The sequence below is a fragment of the Hydra vulgaris genome, chromosome 01, assembly GCF_038396675.1.
Source record: "Hydra vulgaris chromosome 01, alternate assembly HydraT2T_AEP".
Classification (NCBI taxonomy): domain Eukaryota; kingdom Metazoa; phylum Cnidaria; class Hydrozoa; order Anthoathecata; family Hydridae; genus Hydra; species Hydra vulgaris.
In genome coordinates, this window is record NC_088920.1 from 29,549,255 (window position 1) to 29,570,000 (window position 20,746).

The 20,746-nt window shown below is 29.6% G+C and overlaps 1 protein-coding gene across 1 annotated transcript in view; it reads left to right on the forward strand.

Annotated features, from left to right (window-relative positions):
* The window catches only part of LOC100215706 (remodeling and spacing factor 1), a 49,308-nt gene that overhangs the window by 20,473 nt on the left and 8,089 nt on the right, over window positions 1–20,746 (forward strand). The window contains exons 5-7 of the mRNA XM_065787865.1: window positions 2,392–2,462; window positions 4,831–5,033; window positions 13,177–13,253. Coding sequence (XP_065643937.1) covers window positions 2,392–2,462; window positions 4,831–5,033; window positions 13,177–13,253 — 351 coding nt within the window. The remainder of the gene's footprint in view (window positions 1–2,391; window positions 2,463–4,830; window positions 5,034–13,176; window positions 13,254–20,746) is intronic.

The window sequence follows — 20,746 nt, forward strand, 5'->3', positions numbered from 1 at the left end:
AAAAATTTTAACACACAATTCTCAGGGCTACATAAATGCTGAAATTTACAGAGCTCTAATTTGTCTGGAAAGCAGTGAAAAATTGATTGCAAGATTCTGCTATAAAAAAGTGGGGCACATAACCCTACCCCCCCTGAGTCTTGGGCCCTGGAAACAACTTTAACATGAACATCACCACTACAGAAATGCCAAAAATTTCAAAGATACAGCTAGTCTGAAAGGTAGTGAAAAATTAATTGCAATATTTAGCTATAGAAATATATAGAAAAAAAAAATCGCAGTGCTTAGAATTGACAGAAAATTTGGAATATGTGCTTAGAGAAAAGGAAAAATCAAGTAAATCAGCTAAATAAGCAAATAAGAGAATAGATATTGACATATAATCATGGAGTTTATGCTAATTTCTCAACAACCATCTCAAAAACCTAAATTAACATTTACTATTGTTAAAAACTATTTAAATGGGCCAAAAAATCAAAAATTTTACTAAGGATGTCTGGAAAAGGGTACAAAAACTCCACCTTAAAATACTTATTGTGTATATGTTTACTCACATACTTTGAGGTTTGGTTTTATTATATGTTATTGTATAGGAACTGACTGAAGAACAACTGCAGGTTATAAGCAGAGAAAAATGTTAGTGATATACTTTTTTTTTGGTTTTTCTCTTCTTTAAGTTAAATCTGAAATTACAAACAAAAAGAACTAGTAACAACTGTAAAAAGAAAAAAATGCTGGTAACATTCTTTTAGAAAGCTTTTTATTTACTACCAATTTTATTATTTGTATGCAAGTTTATAATGTATTTATCTTGTATTTCTGAAACAGCTTCTTTTTTTTTGTTAATTCACCTCCCCAAGGCCACTACAGACGAGGAGGCTACTTAATTGTGGTTATAACCCTCTCTCAACTCTTTAACTCCAAAACACAAACCTTGATGAACAAGGCCGCTGCGCGGAGAAACAAGTTTAGCGTGGTACTACCAGGGACATGGTGGGGATCGAATTCGGAACCTCTTGCTTATGAAGTGAGTACTCTACCACTACACCACTACCGCATAAGCTTAGTCATTATACAGCTTTTCAAATGATATCAGCCTGTTTAAGGTATAATCTACTCATATAACAAAATCTGTTCTATTATCTATTTAACTACACAAATTATGTGTAAACATAATTTGTGTAGCGATTAAGTAATAAACATTACTTAATCACTACAGTGGAGTGGCGTGTATTATTACTGGCGTTTCGATGAGGATCAGTATATATAACTAGTTTATCCCGTCAAACAAACGTCATCACCACTTATGCTTTACCCCGTGACTTATGCCTATTCCATACTGCAGTAAAAAAGGATTCACTACAAATAGCCAAAACCCATTCACACCCAAATTTTTAAAACACTAATATTTCTTTGATGATATGATATAAAAAGTGTTGATCTACTGCACAATTTAAATAAAAATAGTTAAATAAATCACTTACCATACCACCGGTAGAAAAAACTAAGCACAAATTAAAATTAAAATAAAAACACCAGAAACAAAACTAAAACAACTAAAGTGTGCAAGCAGAAAATACTAATAAGTTTTCCCCTTAGACCATTTAAACCACATAGGTACTTCCAGCACAAATAAACCAAAAACAATCAAATGGCAATATACCCTATTAAAAACCCTTTTAAAATTAAATAAAACACAATAGAGTCTTTAAAAAACTACTTCATTCGAATTTTTGTTAACCAATCTAAAGTGTGAGAAAATGAAACAACCCGCACAACTTAAAATCATAACTAAAAATCAAGTAATATATGAAAAAGTAGAAAAAATATATCGCCTGCAAAAATGTAAAAATTTAAAAATGTAGTGAAGGATATAAGAAATTCTCTGAATAATAATAAAGGGCAAAAATTGTGCATGTGAAAATTAAAACAAAGCTGAGTAATGAATGTAAGATAATATAGCATAAAAGTTCCTTGATGATAGTAATAATATGAAAGTCAGCGGATAAATAATATATTAAAAAATATTGTAATAAGATTAACTAAATACTAAAATAAGACCAGATAAATTTAAGCCAAATGAGTGGTTAAAAAATTATTTTGGGTGATATAACAATAATAAAAGTCGTGATATAAAAACGATGTACGAAGCGAGAAAAAATATTGTTTCGAAGTAAAGTCTTCTCTACGGTCCGAATTAGAGGTAACTTTGAGACCATATCTAAATCGAAATTTCCGAAAAAGTTAAGTTTTCTCTACAGTCCGAGTTAAACGTAATTTTGAGACCATTTTAATATATTTTTAATTTTAATATATTTTATATTATAATATGTTATATTATTTTGTATAACTTATTAGTTATTAATTATTTTAGCTAACACTTTTTTTAAGGATGGAGAATATAATGTTCAAGTTTATGCTGGGGAGCTGGAAGAGACTGACATGTGGCAAGTGAGAGCTGGGTATGAAATAATTTTTAAAACCTAATAATTAATATAATAACAATCAAAATTATATACAATTATATCTTAATGACATATAACAACAAAATCTACTTCTTGATCCCAGATTTTCAGTTCTTTTCAGGTCTGTTTAAAAAATAAAAAGGACGTTGCATATATGTTTATATGGGTGTTTTGCAATCTGTTGATTAATTGCTAATAAGTGTAAAAAAATTTTTTTTCAAATTGACACCTCATATTGATTCAGATTTGACCAAATAATAGCAAAAGAAATAAAGCACTGGTGTTTTTTTTTTCAAGTTTGCAATAAAAATCAATAAAAAATTGCATGGAATGGCACCCGATTTTTTTGATAGAAATTCACTATAAATCATCAACCAGCTGATCAAAATCACAAAAAACCCCATCAAAGTTACTTAACTAAACATTGTAACAAATCACCTTTGATTATCTAAAAATTATTATCAAAATTTACCACATAATCACATTGCGGTAACGCCAGTGCTTAAAAGAAATCAGTTTAATGAAATTGTATATAATGATTGTTTTATAAACTTTAAAATTTGTTTTCAGTTTCATAACTTTTTTAACTTTATAACATTTTAAATTACTGTTACGTTAAACAATCGCTGATATGCTTTGAAATTGTTTATCTTATTCATAGATTATTATACCCTAATCATAGATTTTTTTACCCTATTCATAGTTTGTTTACCCTTTTCATAGATGGTTTACCCTATTCATAGATGGTTTACCCTATTCATAGATTGTTTACCCTATTCATAGATTGTTTACCCCATAAAAATATACTAAGTTTATGACCAAATACAGTTTATCAGTTGTAGCAACTGATATGTCTTATGGGGTGCGAGAAGGGAATTGTAAGATTGATCTTTTTGGACAATATATAAAGATAGTAATAAAATCTTAGTATAATGATTTAGATTGAAAATTAAAAAAAGACATTAAAAGAAACATAAACTGATATAAACTAGATTAGTCTTGAATTGATAGTAGAAACTTGTTTTTATAAAGACGATATTGAACTCAGGGTGGGCGTGATTTAAACACTGGATGATAGCTACAAATAGTAAACTTGTTAGCATGTACTGTTTGTGGAAGATTTTTATCTAGTAAAAAGTGTCTAAAGAAGACATAAAAAAAGAATAATATTTAAAGAAGACATTAAAAAAAAGAGATAATTTAGGGATTGTTGTAAATCTTAAAAGCAAATCTTTCTCAGTGAGCACGCACCATCCAACAGGCGTCCCCCGGGCGATGCATACACACTAGGCTATGAGCTCCATCTATGAAGTGAGAAGTAGCGATGCAGTAGAGATAATGTAGTGGTATAAAACTAAAATAAAAAGTTTGTAAGTAAGAATAAAATAAGTAAGAATAAAAACTATTTATTCTTGTTTACAAAGATCTCTACACTAAAAGCAAGAATAAAAAAATAAAATGGTTGGTAATAGTTGATATAAAAAGGTCAAGCATTTGACGCTTCTAAAACAAGAAAGTAAAACCAGAGGTTTACACACTTGAATTTTGTACGAAACAGGCAAGATGATAAAACTTGAGACTTGTTACACACGAGAATGGTAGCACAAAAAATGTTGCACACAAGAGACTTGTTGGTCACATGATGTTACAAACGTAGTAAATGTCCAGGGTTGATATTTGACTGGTGCCGGGCTTGATAAAATATAGTCGGGGCCGGGTTTGTGACCAGGGCTGCATAAACATTTATACATCCTAAAGTACATTTTCTCAAAATTTATGTTTGATTTTGTATTTATCAACCCCTGCTAGATCTTATAATTTTACCAGGGCCGGATTTGCAAAAAGTCTCATTTTTAGCCGGGGCTTTGGTCACTAACTATACACACAAGAATTTCTTTATTATAGAGTTAAAAAAACCAAAAGTTATAAAAATAATTTAGAATAATTAAAATGTGTGAGCACACAATAAAAAAATATTATCAATAAAATAAAATTAAAACAATAGCCTATGTTTTCTTTTTTAGATCACACAAAGAAAAGTAGTTGCTTTATATGAAACAATTGAGAAATTAAAAAATAAAGTTCTCGCATATTTACAATAATATATTATTATTAGTTATTCATTATTATAATCCATTTTATTTATATTTTTTACATATTCATATATTTGTAATTGATCTTCATATAATATCAATAGTTCTTTTTTAGTATTGTAAATATCATTTTGATATTTACAATACTTTATAATATATATATATATATATATATATATATATATATATATATATATATATATATATATAAACATTTTGATTTTAGTTTTAATATTATTTGTTTATTTTACTTTGATTTTAAATCATTTTAGGAACTTAGATGATCTCACAGAATATATATCTATATTAAAGAAGTTATCAGAAGTTAATCCTAAAGATGTAGCTGCAGAAAAGTTACGGCTGCGTAATGATGCAAAACAAAAGGAAAAAGAAAAGCGTAGGTTAGAGCGGGAACATCAAAGACAATTACTAAAAGAAGAAAAAAATGATAAAAAAAGGGGGCGTAAAACAAAAGGTATTTTTATTTTTTTTAAATGCACACAGTTTTGTTTACATTTTTACAGCAGGTAATAAACAAATAATTTTGACTTTTTCATATTTTTTGATTACAAAAATTATATTCCTATAGTTTTTTTTTTTTAATGATAGATATTTATTTATTTAAAAGATCATTAAAAAAAAATAAGTTTGTTAGTTATTCCAGCTGTGATAAAAGTCTACGTACTAGTGAAATTTATATTCAAAAATAAATTTTTTGTACACAGTTAAGTGTATCATGACTAAAAGTTCATTCACTCATAATATTGAAGATAGTACTTCATAAAAATAATTTAGATTAAACACCATTATTCCTAACACATGCAATTTAATGAGTTAAAATGTAACTTAATGAGTGAAATTACGGTTGTTGAAAATGTCATCCAATGTTTTATGGTTTCTTAATTTTTTGGGGCAGCTGAAAGGGTAAATAATGGACCAGTGCTGCTAACCTAGTGATGGGGGCAGGTAAAACTAGGTGACAGAGAAAAAAAATTCTATCACATCATCCAAACTTTAATGTCAGTATTGGTGGGAAGAACTCATAAACCTTGGATAGTAATCATTTTTATCACATCAAAATTTTTGTAAAATAGGTTGCAATTTGAAAAAAAGGTTAACAGTTGGAAAAGCGTCCAATTGTAAAAGTTTTCAAACTTTCAAAACATTAAAATAATAAGAAAGATCACACATAAATGACTTTGGAAAGTTATAGTAGTATTTTTAGTTGATAAACTGTTAACAATAAAACCAATCATTAAACCAGCATGTGAAATAATATACATACCAGAGAGTTGTGTACAAAGTTCAAGAATATTCTAGAAAACTATATGCCATCTAGTTAGTCAGTGACATCATACTGGCATAATTGTTCAAGAAGATTCTAAAGAGTTCTAAATTTATCTGTGCAAAACAGGTGAGTTAAAATGGTGTCAACAATCATATTGCCTGATCATAAGTTAATCATAAGTATTGGTTAATAAATATAATTTTCATGAGTTTATTGTGATAAGGTTTTACTTTATTTTGTGGTTTATGTTTTCTCTTGATAAGTATATATATGTAAAATTGTATATATATAATTTTAGACTTGATATTTTATTAAAGGTGACACTTGGTTCAGTTGTTTTTGCAATTTCTAATAGTTTTATTTTGCATATATTTGATCAAGCTTGAATTCTGCAGTATGAAAAGTTAAGAAGTCTGCATAATGAAAAATAACTTTGATGTATTAAATTAACTATTTGTGACTAAGGTGAAAGGCAAAGAGGATAAGTATTTCTATATACTGCATATTGAAACCAAGGGCTAGGTTTGGTTATCCCACTGGCAAACCAACTAGTGCCAAGGCAATCAAAGCAAAAAAAGGCTTTGAAAGGCTTTGAACTGCGTTCAATCTATTCACACCAACCACCTTAGTGCCATCTGAATTTCTGAAAGTAAAAAAAGCATACAAACATTAAAAAAAGAGCAACATACCAACAAGCATTGAGAAGTTCAGATTTTGATCCCTACCACATATCTGGTAGTATCACACTCAACTTGTTTCTTCATGCAATGTTCTTGTTTTTAAGGCTTGTACTCCAGAGTTAAAGTACCACACACAACTTGTTTCTATATATTTATATTTTAATGTTAAGGTGGTAGCAGGGAAAAAACACTTTTTTTTTCAAAAAAATAAAACAATTAAAAATATTTTATTTTAATGGTATATACTATTAAAAATAATTGCATAAAAATTTAATGATGATGTCATTAATTGAACACATCATAAACAGATTTTTGACCTATTCTGATATGCTTTTTCCGACAAGGATAACTTAGTGAAAAATGAACAGAATCTCTTGAAATTTTAAAATTGCAATCTTTATTAGTAATGCTATGTTCTGAGCGAGCCAAAAAAAAAAATTTTTTTCAAACACGCCAGGTTCACTGTCAAACTTTTGATTTTACTGAGATGGTTGACTTTTTTTCAGATTGCTTGACACGCTGAATATCAGACTTTCTTAAACCTTTAAATTTCTTAAAAAAGAAAAATATTTGTAAAAGTCATATTGCTAGTCTTGTTTTTATAAAATTTTAAAAAGTGCTTGCTAATAACACTCTAAATAGAACTAGGTAACACCATAAAAAGTTGCTAATAACACTCTAAATAGAACTAGGTAACACCATAAAAATTTTAGCTCATTAGCTTTGTCTGATCAAAAGTTATACTTGTTGAGAGACGACCACAAACATCGTAAAAAATTAAAGTCAAGAAAAACCTAATCAAAAAATCAAATAAAAGAAAATAAAACATTGAAACTCAAAAATACCAAACTAAAATGCTCCACTAGCATGTCTCTGACTTTTTTTCAGATTGCTTGACATGCTAAATATCAGATTTTCTTAAACCTTTTTTAAAAACTGGGAGCAATTCTTGAGCACCATGATTATATGCAATAACAGCAGATGCAACTGCAGTTTTAAAAATATCATTCCCGATGTATACTCTTTTTGGGCACCATGTCCATATCAAACTGTTCAAGGACTCATTGACATTCTGTGTCTCACCATGTAAACATTTTGTCAAAAGTTCATCACTACCAAGACCTCTGTGAGAAAATATTGGAGCAATAAGATCTGAAACAGCTTTATGAATATTAATTTTTTCTTTATATGTTTTTGCTCCTGTAATTTTATCACTTTGGTATTTGCACCAAGAATCAGAGCTACGCGGACAGAATTGATGTCAGATTTCTAAATTTGGCTCATCTGTTTTATGATGTAAAACTGCAGCAACAGCCTTTTTCATCCCATAAAGATTGCCACTATTTTGTTGTATTGCCATTCCAACATAATTTTGAAGAGTGTTCATCACTTTATTAGTTAAACAACCTTTCACTCCCCCAATGCCTTTACCGTCAAGTTTTTACCCTTGCAATCGGCTTTAAGTTTATGAAGACATGTTCCAACATGCTATTGAACATGTCCTATACATTCTCCTTTGGTGATGGTATGACCTGGATATGGATCTGATTTACAAATTTCATCTAAAGATTTTGTATCGTCATCTCCAATAAAGAATATGTATCTTAGGCAATGAAGACGTACAGATCAAGCAAACATTCTTTTCATTCCAACAACTTCCATATATCCAGCACTTCCAACGTGATTTATTGAACATACATGAGTTTCCTTCCAGCTGTTATGGATATAAATTACCTTTTTTCAGTTCCCACATTTCACACTGTTTACATTTTTTAGATAAAACTTCTTTGTCAATGCATTTCCCTTAAGAAATTAGTGTAACAACACCATTCAAGGAAGAGTATCCTATTTTTTGCCAAGCACCATCACCACTAACTTTAGCATCAATAACAACAGAGTCATTTACATTTTTATTATAATGTATTTGTTTAGCAGCTTCTTTAATTGACTCTTGTGCTGTTTGCACATAAGCATTGTGCAACTCACTATTAATTTTTATTATATGTTGTTTTGGCCATTGGTGCTGGCATATTCATGCAAGAACAAAATGTTTTTATTGCACTAAAACCTTGACCAATTTCTCTAAATGCAGCAAATGTTTGAATATTTTTTTTGAAACTCTTTCTTCCTGAAGTAGATTGCAATCTACTGCATTCTTTTGAAAAATAAAATGTTATTTTCCTATCACATTCAGTGCATAAAACATTAAAAAACTCGGCAAGACCCATTTTCTTTGATAAGAGATGTTCAATGTTTATTGCTGCAATACAAACATGCATCGTCCAACTATATTTATAAGAGATAAAAAAAGGTCATTGTCTATAAAAAAGTTGCATCCAGGGGTGACAATCGAAGGATCACTTTTAGAAAATAAGACATTTAATTTTTTTCCAGAAGCTGATTTGTTTTAACTCAATTCATTGTTTACTATTGTTAATGTATTCGCATTTAAAGTTTTTGTAGCAAACCTTTTCTTTTTCCTTGATTGTAATTTATTATATCTTTTAACAAAACCCATTCCAAGTATTGATAGCTTAATTAATTGAAAATATTCTGGTTTTTTTAACTGAAGGAAATAAGAATCAATAACACAACCTTTATTTAGAAGCTCTGAATTTAGAACGGTTTTAGGGGCTTCAGTGTATCGCTTATAGACAGAATAAAGAAAAAATGTTTAAAATAACAAAAAGAAGTCTTAAGGTGAAAACTAGATCTCCGGATCAGGTTTCAATCCTGAGATACATCAAAAATAGTCATTGCAAAGGCAGTTGCTATGCCCATAGAACTTAAACAGTTTTATCTAGTAGGGCAAATTTTGCTTGAATGCATAAGATTTTTTATTTCATGCTAAGTTTCAATGAAAAAAGACACCCTAATGTTTTCAAAAATATAATTTTTGAAATTTTCAAAAAATTTCAAAAAACGCCTCTTTTTTCCCCTGTTACCACCTCTCCCTGCTACTCACCTCCCCCAAGATGAAGAAGAAGAAGGCCAAGAAGGCTACTACAAAGAGGCTGCTTAATTGTGGTTTCAACCCTCTCTTGACTCTATAACTCTGAAACACAAACCTTAATGAACAAGGCCGCTGCGTAAAGAAACAAGTTGAGCACGGTACTACCAGGGATGTGGTGAAGGTTGAACTTGGATTTTCTCGCTTATGAAGCAAGCACTCTACCACTACACAATTACCGGATTTTATTATTAATAGATCATTCTTTTATTTCACAATAATCACATACTTGACTTGGGCATATATACTTATGCATTAATTCAACCATTTTCAAAAAATCAGATTTGAATCCTCTGACCATTCTTATATGTGGTTTATTTAAGTCAAATAATTAGTTTTACTGTTTTTAATTAGAGTGGTTAACTCACCACTGGTTCAAATTTAAAAAATATCTGAGAAGTGGTTGGAATGACCGTCCTCCTTTTACACATAATTGTATTACTTATATTTGTATAATTGTAATTGTATTAGTTGTCTGAATACAATTTACTCTCAGTGGTTTATTAGCCCCTGAAACAACTGCTCTCAGTGGTTTATTAGCCCCTGATACAACTGCTCTCAGTGGTTTAGTAGCCCCTTGATCAATAGGTTCTGTTGTTGATCCGGTGGAGAAAAAATTTTTATTGATTGGAAATTTTATATAATTTTTAGGTAATTTAGGAATAAGAAGTTTTATATAATTTTATATATTATAAGTACTGTGTTAAAGAAAACCTAAATAACATCTGGTTTTCTTTTCATCATTGTTTTAAGCAGTTTTTAACATTTGTAACATTAATTTTTTTCTGCGTGACTCCAAAATATATTTATTTTATAAACCTATACAAGATTAACGTTAAAGAACTGAGAGTATAATTATTTCTGTTATTGTGTATATGTTGTTATTTTACAACATGATAAGAATAGTATTAAAATTTATTTTTTATTTTATATTCATTCAAATGAAAGAATGTTTATTACACATAGAAATCTTTATACATACATATATATCCCTATATATACAGTAAAACGCTGGACATCTGGCAAAAAAATTTTTACACCTAATGTTAAATAAACAAATCATTTTTGTTTGTTTGCATAGCATATTAATGGTAATGGTATATTAATAACACAGTCTTAACATACCAAAGACCTAACATAACTCTGACTTAAAAATAGTGCTGGCTCAATAGTTTTTAGTTTGATTGTTGAGGATTTTAGATCTATATAGTTATATAAAGATTTAGGTAAATTTATAAATATAAAGATTTAGGTAAATTTTTTAGCATTATTTTTTTGGTTGCCATAGCTGTCAATTATGCATATAGCATTACTAGAAACAACATTTGAAAATTACATTGGGTAAGAGAGTGCCAACACTGTCACTGGAACTACAACCAAGTCATTCAGCATGATGATGATTAAAATACAAGAAGAAAGATAAAGAGAAAAATATTGTCCATTCAATCAAAAACAACCTTGCAAAGAGATTCATGAGAAGAATCATAAAGAACAAAAAAATTTTAAAAGTTTTTAAAAACTGTTTTTAAAACTGTTGCTAAACAAAAGCACAAAAAAGTTAAAGGATCAAAACCTCATAACGAAATCTTTAAAATCTACAAAAAAAAATTATTTTAAAATGTTCTTGTTATTGTTAAGATTAAACTATTAAAATATTCATATACATTATATAAATATTTGTAAAATAAATATTAAATTTATATAATTATGTTTGTATACAAAAAGTTATTTATCATATTCTTTTAAGAGGTATAGAATGAATTTAGACTTTTTGGGTTCTATATCTGACAATGTAAGATTTTATCTTGAGGTCATGCGCATATCAACATCGTTCCTATTCATATTTAAAGTTGCATTTCTTCTTTTAAATCAGCCTTTATAATTTAATGTTGCTCAACAAGCTACCTGTCATATTATAGCTAATTTAAAAATTAGTCTTTATCATATATAAGTGTTGCTTCTTTTAAGGACAGTTTGGTTTAGTACTTTTGAGGAAAAAATTACTTTAACATTCGAATCATTAGCATTCCCATTGTTTAAAGGCAAGTAAAAAAGAATATTAAAAACATTCATTGTTATCATTATTCATCGACTTCTAAAAAGTTAAATGTAGTGTTTAAATGAGGTTGAGAAATTTGAAAAGATTGTTGAATGGGGTTATGTCATAAAGCATAGAAATAAAAGATATATTAGAGTAGATTAGGGCAATATGAGCACCTTATTAATATGAGCATACTAAAAAATTTCTAAGATGTAAGCAGTGAAATAAAGTTCCTTTTTTTTTTTTTGAATCGACTTAATGTGGTGAAAACAGAAATCAGTTTAATTAGTGTAAATTTATATGCAATAATTAGCGGCTCTCACCTAATTAAAATGCTGTTATATTTTTTGCCTTGTTTATATATTATCATCACGCATGAATATATCTGTCGCACAAAATTTATATGCTAAAATAATGAAATTTAATTTTTCATAAAGAAAATTATGTTAACTAAAAATCTGTTCATTTTTGTTTGGAAAACAATGAATAGAAACATTTATTTTTGACTTTTTTTAAAGATACCATTTGGGTGTAATATGAGCTCAAATCGATAATAAAGATACCATTTGGGTGTAATATGAGCTCAAATTGCCCAGTGTTTTTTATTGAAATTACTTTGTTTAAAGTCCTAAAATTGCAGTGGTTTTAATTACTTTTTGAATAAAAACAAAACATAGTTAAAGTTTGTAGTATTTAAAAAACACTAAAAATCTTTCTGTAATTTAAACTCAAAAAATTTGTAATTTTATTGTTTGAAGGTTTGAGTTAATAAAATTGAAAAAATAGCAAACTAATTTTTTTTTTTTAAAGATGTGTAAAACATAGTAGTATTACTTCAATAAATTTTTTTTTAAATTTGATCTTTTAATGATAAGTTGTGTAAGTAACGAATCATTATATTCCACAAATTCTAACAAAGTTCTAATTTTCAGGTTGGTATTTTTTTACTTATACAATGTTATTTTTTTACTTATACAATGTTATATTTTTACTTATACAATATTATTTTTTTGAGCTAATTTAAAGTGCTGGTATTACCAAGTGGTCTGGGTAATATGAGCACTTTTCCTGCTTTTTTAAAACCTCTGTGTTTTTAAAAAAAATTCAGTTGACCAAATATCTAATTGGATTACGAGTAGTGATCCCTAAAAATTATTTATTTGCGAAAATTTTGGAGCCAGCATTATTATTTTTGAAAATATTTTATTTTTCGCTTAAGGTGCTCATAATACCCTAATCTACCCTAAATATACTGAAGACATACCATGGTGCCATAAGGCATAGAAAAAATAAAAAGTATGATGAGTACAATGATGCCATCAGCAGAGTGTTGAATACAGTAATGCCATCAGGAGAAAAAAATTAAAACTTATGTTATCCAAAGAGATAATTTTGAACATAAGTTTGTAAAAATAATTATGTTGCTGTTGCATATTACATCAGTGAAATAATTGGTTCTTATTAATTGCAAAATTTAGTTATTAAAAAATCACCATTTAATTCTTATTACACACAATTTCTTAGTAACAGTTAATAAGAAATTGTGGCTGTATGCTATATATTACTATGATATATTACATTTATTGTTCCTTTTTTTAGTTATTATCAATATGTCAGAATCTGAGGAAGAGGATGATGGCTGCTGTCGCTGTTTAGCAAACAATCAATCAGATTTGGTTAGTGTGTGGCAAATGTTTCTATAAATATATTATTTGTATACACATATTTTTCTTCCTAAGGTTAAAGTGTCCACTATAGTTAACGTTACTAATTTTTTTTTTGTATTACAGGTTATTACAATCCTCTTTAACCCCGTAAATTTAAAGCATTACCAATAAGTCAATAAATTATGCAAAGTTAAGTTTATTTTTAAAAAAGAAGTTGGAGATTCTTATCTCTTTTACATGACGGTTTTTATTAAACTTAATACACTATTTTTATTTTTTATTTAATTTAAGGCTCTGCAAGGGAAAACTTTTGATCTTTTTTGTTGTTTATTAGTGAAATTTAGCGTTGCATAATTTATGGACGATCTCTTAACACAAAATGTTAATTGTATATGTATATCTGTACATACATACATACATACATACATACATACATACATACATACATACATACATACATACATACATACATACATACATACATGTATTCATACATACATACTGACATACATGCGTACATACATGCATACATACATAAATATATACATACATACATACATACATACATACATACATACATACATACATACATACATACATACATACATATATACATTAATCCTCAGAATTACGAAAAATGAGGTCGGTAATAATTTGCTGACCTCAATCTTTTTTGAGGTCAGCAATTTTTTGCCGACCACTTTCAGGTTGGCAGTTAGGTCGACATTGCCGAATGCCGACCCTAATTCCGAGGGTTGCATACTTACATACATACATACATATATAAATATATATACATACATACATATATATATATATATATATATATATATATATATATATATATATATATATATATATATATATATATATATATATATATATATATATATATAAACAATTTTAAAATGTATTCTACAAAATAGAATGTTCTTAAAAGAACATAGAAATAATAAATTAGTAGAAAATCGATTAACAAAAATTTTTTATTAAACATTCTCTTTCTGTATAAAATCATCAATAATTTTATCTTTTAATTCCTATATTTATTTTGATAGCATGATATCTTTTGAATACTTTATTTTTAAAGGATTGTTTATGATTGGCAAAATATCTTTTCCATTCACCCTCTGTCAAGCCAATATATTGTTTATCAGGTACATTAGAAGAAACAACACATTTACATACCATGTTTTTTGATAAACAATTTCCACTCATTGGACAGTTTTTTTTTTCTTTGCAATTACAATTTTCTGTTGTTTTTTCATTTAGGATTTCTTTTTTGTTTAGCATTATTGTGACATTTTATAATTCTTTCTATATTTTTTGTGCAGCTGTAACTGACTTTAATTGTACAGGGTTGGAAACTAAGTTTTTGCCGACTTACGAGAATCACGAAACATACAACAAGAAATTTATTAATCATCCTCTCTAAGGAATTCGAAATAGTTACCATCACTCTCAATACATCTTCGCCATCTGTCCGGCAGCTTGGCAATGCCAGTTGCAAAAAATTCAGGGGGCTTTGCATTGATCCAGAGTTGAACATCCTGCATAATTTCGGCAGCATTGTTGAAAATTTTCCCTTTCAAAGCTGATTTCATGGGTGAAAATAAATAAAAATCTGACGGTGCCACTCTTTCCACAAATTTCCGCTTTTTTAGCTTTCTCTGTCAAAATTCATTGATGCAATCAAAAAAACGCAAAACAATACCCTTGGCAATAATTCCTATAAAACAAAAATGTTCATTTTTTTTTTTCACAATAAATAAATTATTTATTTTCATTTATTAAGTGCAATTATTAAGTAAGAATATTCTATGAATACATAGAAGCACAAATGATTTACTTCTCTCGCACAAACACATAGGTATAACAAATTATAACTCAGCAAAAACTTAGTTTCCAACTCTGTATTTCGATTACAAATTTACAAGAAATATACAGGAAATGCTTATCGACCAATTTTAAAAACACTTTTCCTATGTTGGTGGAAACATTTTTGCTATATGGGGGGTTGAACCAAAAAGAATTTTAAAAATACCATGCTGTCAACTACATATGGGAATTAAAAAATAAAAATATTGATTTTATACTAAATTGGTCCATCCTTAAAATAGCACCTGAAAATTTGAAATAATTACATATGCCAAGCAAGAATGTTTATTATACAAAAAATTGGAATTGATTTCTAAATGCAGGCACGAAAATAAGTTTCTCCTAAAAAACTATAAAAATAAGTGAGCTCAAATAGTAATTATATTAAATCTCCCCTTTGAAAAATATTTTTACAAGAAAGTAGAAGTAATCAATTCTAAAAAATTTATCTTATAATAGTGTCAGCATATTTCATATAGGTGTGAAAATTTACAGTATTTAAGATATTTACGAATTCCTGTAATTTGATTTTTAGTATAAAAAGTTTAAAGTTTTATTAATTTGATCATTCATTTCTGATGAGTCTTTATTGATGAAACACAGTGTTATATTTTTGTTAAGGGATTTTCTACTTATATATATATATATATATATATATATATATATATATATATATATATATATATATATATATATATATATATATATACACAGTATTGGACAAAACATTTGCAACCAACATCGAACAATGCTAAAAAGTGTTTCTAATTTTACATGTCTTAAAAACGAAACAAACTATACTACCACAGCAATCAGGAGTCTGGAGTCATAGCATGCCATGACATGAGCAATCAGCTGACAGGTGACAGTATACAGGCAGAATTTCGTTGACAAGTGCCATTTTGCAGCGGACAAAACAAGTGCAACTTTTTTGGTTTGTTTCATTTTCTTAAGTCTGGTCCGTGTCAACGTCATGGAAGTTTTTTAATAATTAAAGGAAGTATCCAGAACTTTCCAGAAGCTTCCAGAAGCATGCAGAAGCTTCCAGAAGTTTTCAGAAAAAGCATCTGGAAGCATCCAGTAGCATCCAGAAATATCCCGAAACATTCAGAAGCATCCAGACGCATCCAGAAGCTTCCAGAAGCATTGAAAAGAAGCATCTAGAATCTTCCAGAACAGGTTCACACAGGTTCATTTTACTATATAAGAGACATGTAAATCGACATGTAATTCAGTCAGTATATGGAAGTCAATCAGTTAGTATTATCAAGACAGTTTATCGAAGTGAGTTTTATCAAAATGTTTTAACGAAGAACATCAATACAAGTAGTGAAATACAACAAGTGTTTCATTACATCAATATAGTCCACATCCAACCAAGACGTTGTGTTCCACAGAGCATTATTGTATCATCACAAGGTAAATGTAACACGGTAAGCCTTGAGAAGCGTGATTATTTATTTTTATGACTTCAAGTGCAAAAATGGCTCCCGACAGTCTTGGATTGGAACTAAGAAAGAAAATTATTGGCGATTACGTAAGTGGAATGTCACAAAAAAGTATTTGTGATAAATATCGCGTGGAAAAATGGACCGTATCAAGACTATGTTCCAAACATCGTTCTACGGGGAAGTTGGCAACAGATAAAAAAGGTGGAAGACCGCGTGACACCACTTCTAGAGAGGATTCTATGATCGTCAGATCCGTCAAGAAGGATCCCTAGATATCATCAGTTGAGATACAAAAGCAATTAGAGCTGCCTGTATCAGATCGAACAATCAGACGACGTGCTGTTGAAGCCTGATTGTTTTCTCGACGCCCTGCAAAGAAACCGCTGATTTCACTAAAAAACCACAAGAAAAGACTCCTGGTTGCTCCAGAAATGGCGAACTGTCCTGTTCAGTGATGAATCAAAGTTCAACATCATTGGGAGCGATGGCATTTGCCGTGTACGTCGACCGGCTGGAAAACGCCTCCATTTACGTTACTGCCATAAGACCGTGAAGCTTGGTGGAGGCAATGTAATGGTCTGGGGGTGTTTTTCTGCTAACGGTCTAGGTCCAATACATCGAAACGATGGAATAATGGACCGTTTCATGTATAAAAATATCCTGAAAGATGTTATGCTACATCATGCTGAATGGAATATGCCAATAAAATGGGTTTTTCAGCAAGACAACGATCCGAAACACACTGCAAAAGTAGTCAAGCAGTGGTTTCAAGACAACCACCTATCGGTGATGGATTGGCTGCCTCAATCTCCGGATCTCAACCCTATCAAGAACCTGTGGGAGATCTTCAACCGCAAAATTAATCGTGAAAGTGTTCGTAATAAGGATCAAGTGTTTGAACAAATCCAAAAGGCCTGGGCAGCGATTCCACAAAGTTTCATTGATCACCTGATCGAATCTATGCCTCGAAGATGCAAGGCTGTGATCGACAACAAAGGATTCGCCACGAAATATTGATAGCGAAATACAGCTTGGTCAACATTTTGTCGAGTTGCACTTGATTTGTCCAGAAGGAAATCAACTTTTTTTAATACTTTTGATTAATTTATTAATTTTCGTGTACAAATAAAGAACTTTGTGATGAATAAAACTTGAATAACTTTGTCTCTAAACAGCTAAACAGTTACATAGTTATTTCTCTAAATTGAAAAAATGCAGCACTTTTATATAAAGAAACTAAATTAGCATTATTTGGTTGCACTCGTTTTGTCCGATACTATATATATATATATATATATATATATATATATATATATGTATATATATATATATATATATATATATATATATATATATATATATATATATATATATATATATATATATATATATATATATATATATCACTTTGCTCTATCATCTTTTTCTTTGTTCTATATCGCTCTCCTTTCTATATCTCTGTTCTATATCGCTCTCCCCATATCTCAAGACTGCACCTTTTTCGATGTTATTTCTGATCAAATTGACCTAGCGCTTTCTTTTTATCCTTCAGTCAATATTGTTGTTGTTAGTGACTTTAATGCTTATCACACTGAATGGCTTGGTTCTAGTGTAAGTGACTTTTCAGGCATTAAGGTCTACAACTTTTGCCTTTCTTAATCTCTAACACAACTAGTCAACTTTCCAACTCGCTTTTCAGACAATCCGAATCATTTACCTTCTCTAATCAACTTATGTCTTGTTTCTGATCCTAATCAGTGCTCAGCTTCTCCATATTCACCCTTAGGTGCTTATGATCACAGTTTGATCTCTCTAAAACTATTATCTCATTCTTCATCATCAGAATCCCCCTACCATTGTACCTCTTACAACTACCTAAGTGGAACTCTTTCCATGATTTTCTTCGTAATAGCCCTTGGGTAGAAATCTTTCATCTTCATGCTGAAAAATGTTCCTCTTATGTAACTTCTTAGATTCAGGCTGGCATGGAATCTTTTATTCCCTCTTGAAAAGTCAAGCCCCACTCTTCTCCATGATTTTCTCTCATTGTGGTGCTGCAATTTCCAATCAAAACCATTACTTTCATATCTATTGTCAAAATAATTCTCCAAAAAATAGTCGTCTGTTTACTATTGCTAAAAATCATTGTAAAAAAGTTTTGTCTAATGCCGAAGCCTGCTATTCTTAGGTCACAAAATCTTATATTTTATCTCAAAAATTAGGCTCCCAAGACTTCTGGAGAATCTAAAACAGTGTCTATAATAAGGGCAAACCTGTTATTCCATCTCTCGTGCATGGTTCAGATTTTGTTCACCTAAAGACAAAGCTAAATTTTTTGCTAAGAACTTTTCATCAATCTTGTCTCTTTCCACTAATCATATCCTACCTGATAAAGCTGACAAACAGGTTGATCCATTGCTTGACATTTGTATTATTCTAGCTTCTGTATCTAAATGATTTCCTACTGAGACTCTTCTACAGTTTGTGGTCTAGACAACATGCCTGTTATAGTCTTGCAGAAGTGTTCTCTGGAACTGTTGTCTAAACATTCAAAACTATTTAGCAAATGCTTATCATAGTCTTGTTTTCTAGTCTGCTGGAAAGCGGCGTCTGTTATCCCTATTTTCAAAAATTCTGGAGAGCCATCTGACTCGTCTAACTACTGTCCTATTAGTGTTCTTCCCATCAAAAGCAAGGCTTTTGAGTCTTTGATTAACAAGCACTAAATCTCTCATTTTAAATCTAATAACTTACTGATCTTTCTCTGATCATCATATGGATTTCAATCTTCTTGCTCTACTGTTGATTTGTTAATGGTAATAACTGATAGGTTTTATCATGCATTAGATAGATGTGAAGAAACTAAGGCAGTCGCTCTCCAAGTGTGTAAAGTTTCATCTTTAAGATTATTAAATCATTCTTTACCAATCATAGTATAAAAGTTGTCATCGATGGACAGCACACTTCATTTCTTGTAACTTTAGGGGTTCCTCAATGTTCTATTCTTGGCCTTAGACTTTTTTTAAATTTACATTAATGATCTCCCTAAATTCTCACATCTAAGGTGGCATTGTTGTGGCTGATGATATTACTACTTATTCTTGTCTTGATAAAAAGCGAACATTTTCTGATTGCTTGGAGGCATTTGAGCTTGAAAAGGATCTCACTTCCGCTATAGCATGGGGCTCTTAGTGATTAGTGAACTTTAGCTCAGATAGAATTAATTTGTTTTAGCTAATTGTTATCGCAACTATCTAAATCTTCCGATATTTATGAACGGTAATGTACTTGATGAGTCATCTACCTTGCAGCTTTGTTGGAAGTGAGGATTAGAGTGATGACTTTTAAACTTTTATTCTTAAAAATCATTTCCTGTAACAGGAATGGATGAACTTTTGCCTATTATTGATTAAAATGACCTTTATTCCAATAAAATATTGAAAAAGGTCACGCACAAACCAAATTGAAGCTCCTGCAGAGTTGTAAAATTTTTCTTTAGCTATTTTGCAGTGTGGTATAAACTGATATATAAGTGAGGTGTTTAAAGTAAATAGTTAAGTTTAAATTAGCTTAATTTTGTGTCAACACTATTATTGTCTAATTGAAAGAGATCTTGTATCATTTGGTGAGCTACATTGATATTTGTGCTTTATATACAAACATATAACTGTGCATTAGGCTGGGGTGAAAATAAAAGTTTGGTCTATCAAAGAATGTTTTGTTGCGTCTAACTGTTAATGAACAAAAAATATTTAAAATATTAATATAAGACATGGGAAATCGCCCCATTTTGACCCTTAAACATCAGACAGGTCCCTAATATTATAGAAAAAAAATTTCTTTAAAAGTATGCCATGTTGGGTCTCAAATGAAGCGATAATAATCATGTTTTATAAAAATATCTCTAAAAAAATTGACTCCAAATCACCGTGAAAAAAACTCACTATGCGTTAGAGGAATTCAACCTGTAGGCTGAATCCCTCTAACACATGAAGTCCTTTTAACAATACAACAACTGTAAATAATGGCAAGAAGACAGGCGTTGTTGTTTGGCAGCACCAAATGTTTGAGGAGAAAGGTTAACACAAACCCAAGTTCATGAGTTTCCAACACCATGTGTTGGGTTGCATTTTTCACATTGTCAAGTACGATGAGCTCAATAGATTGTCTAAA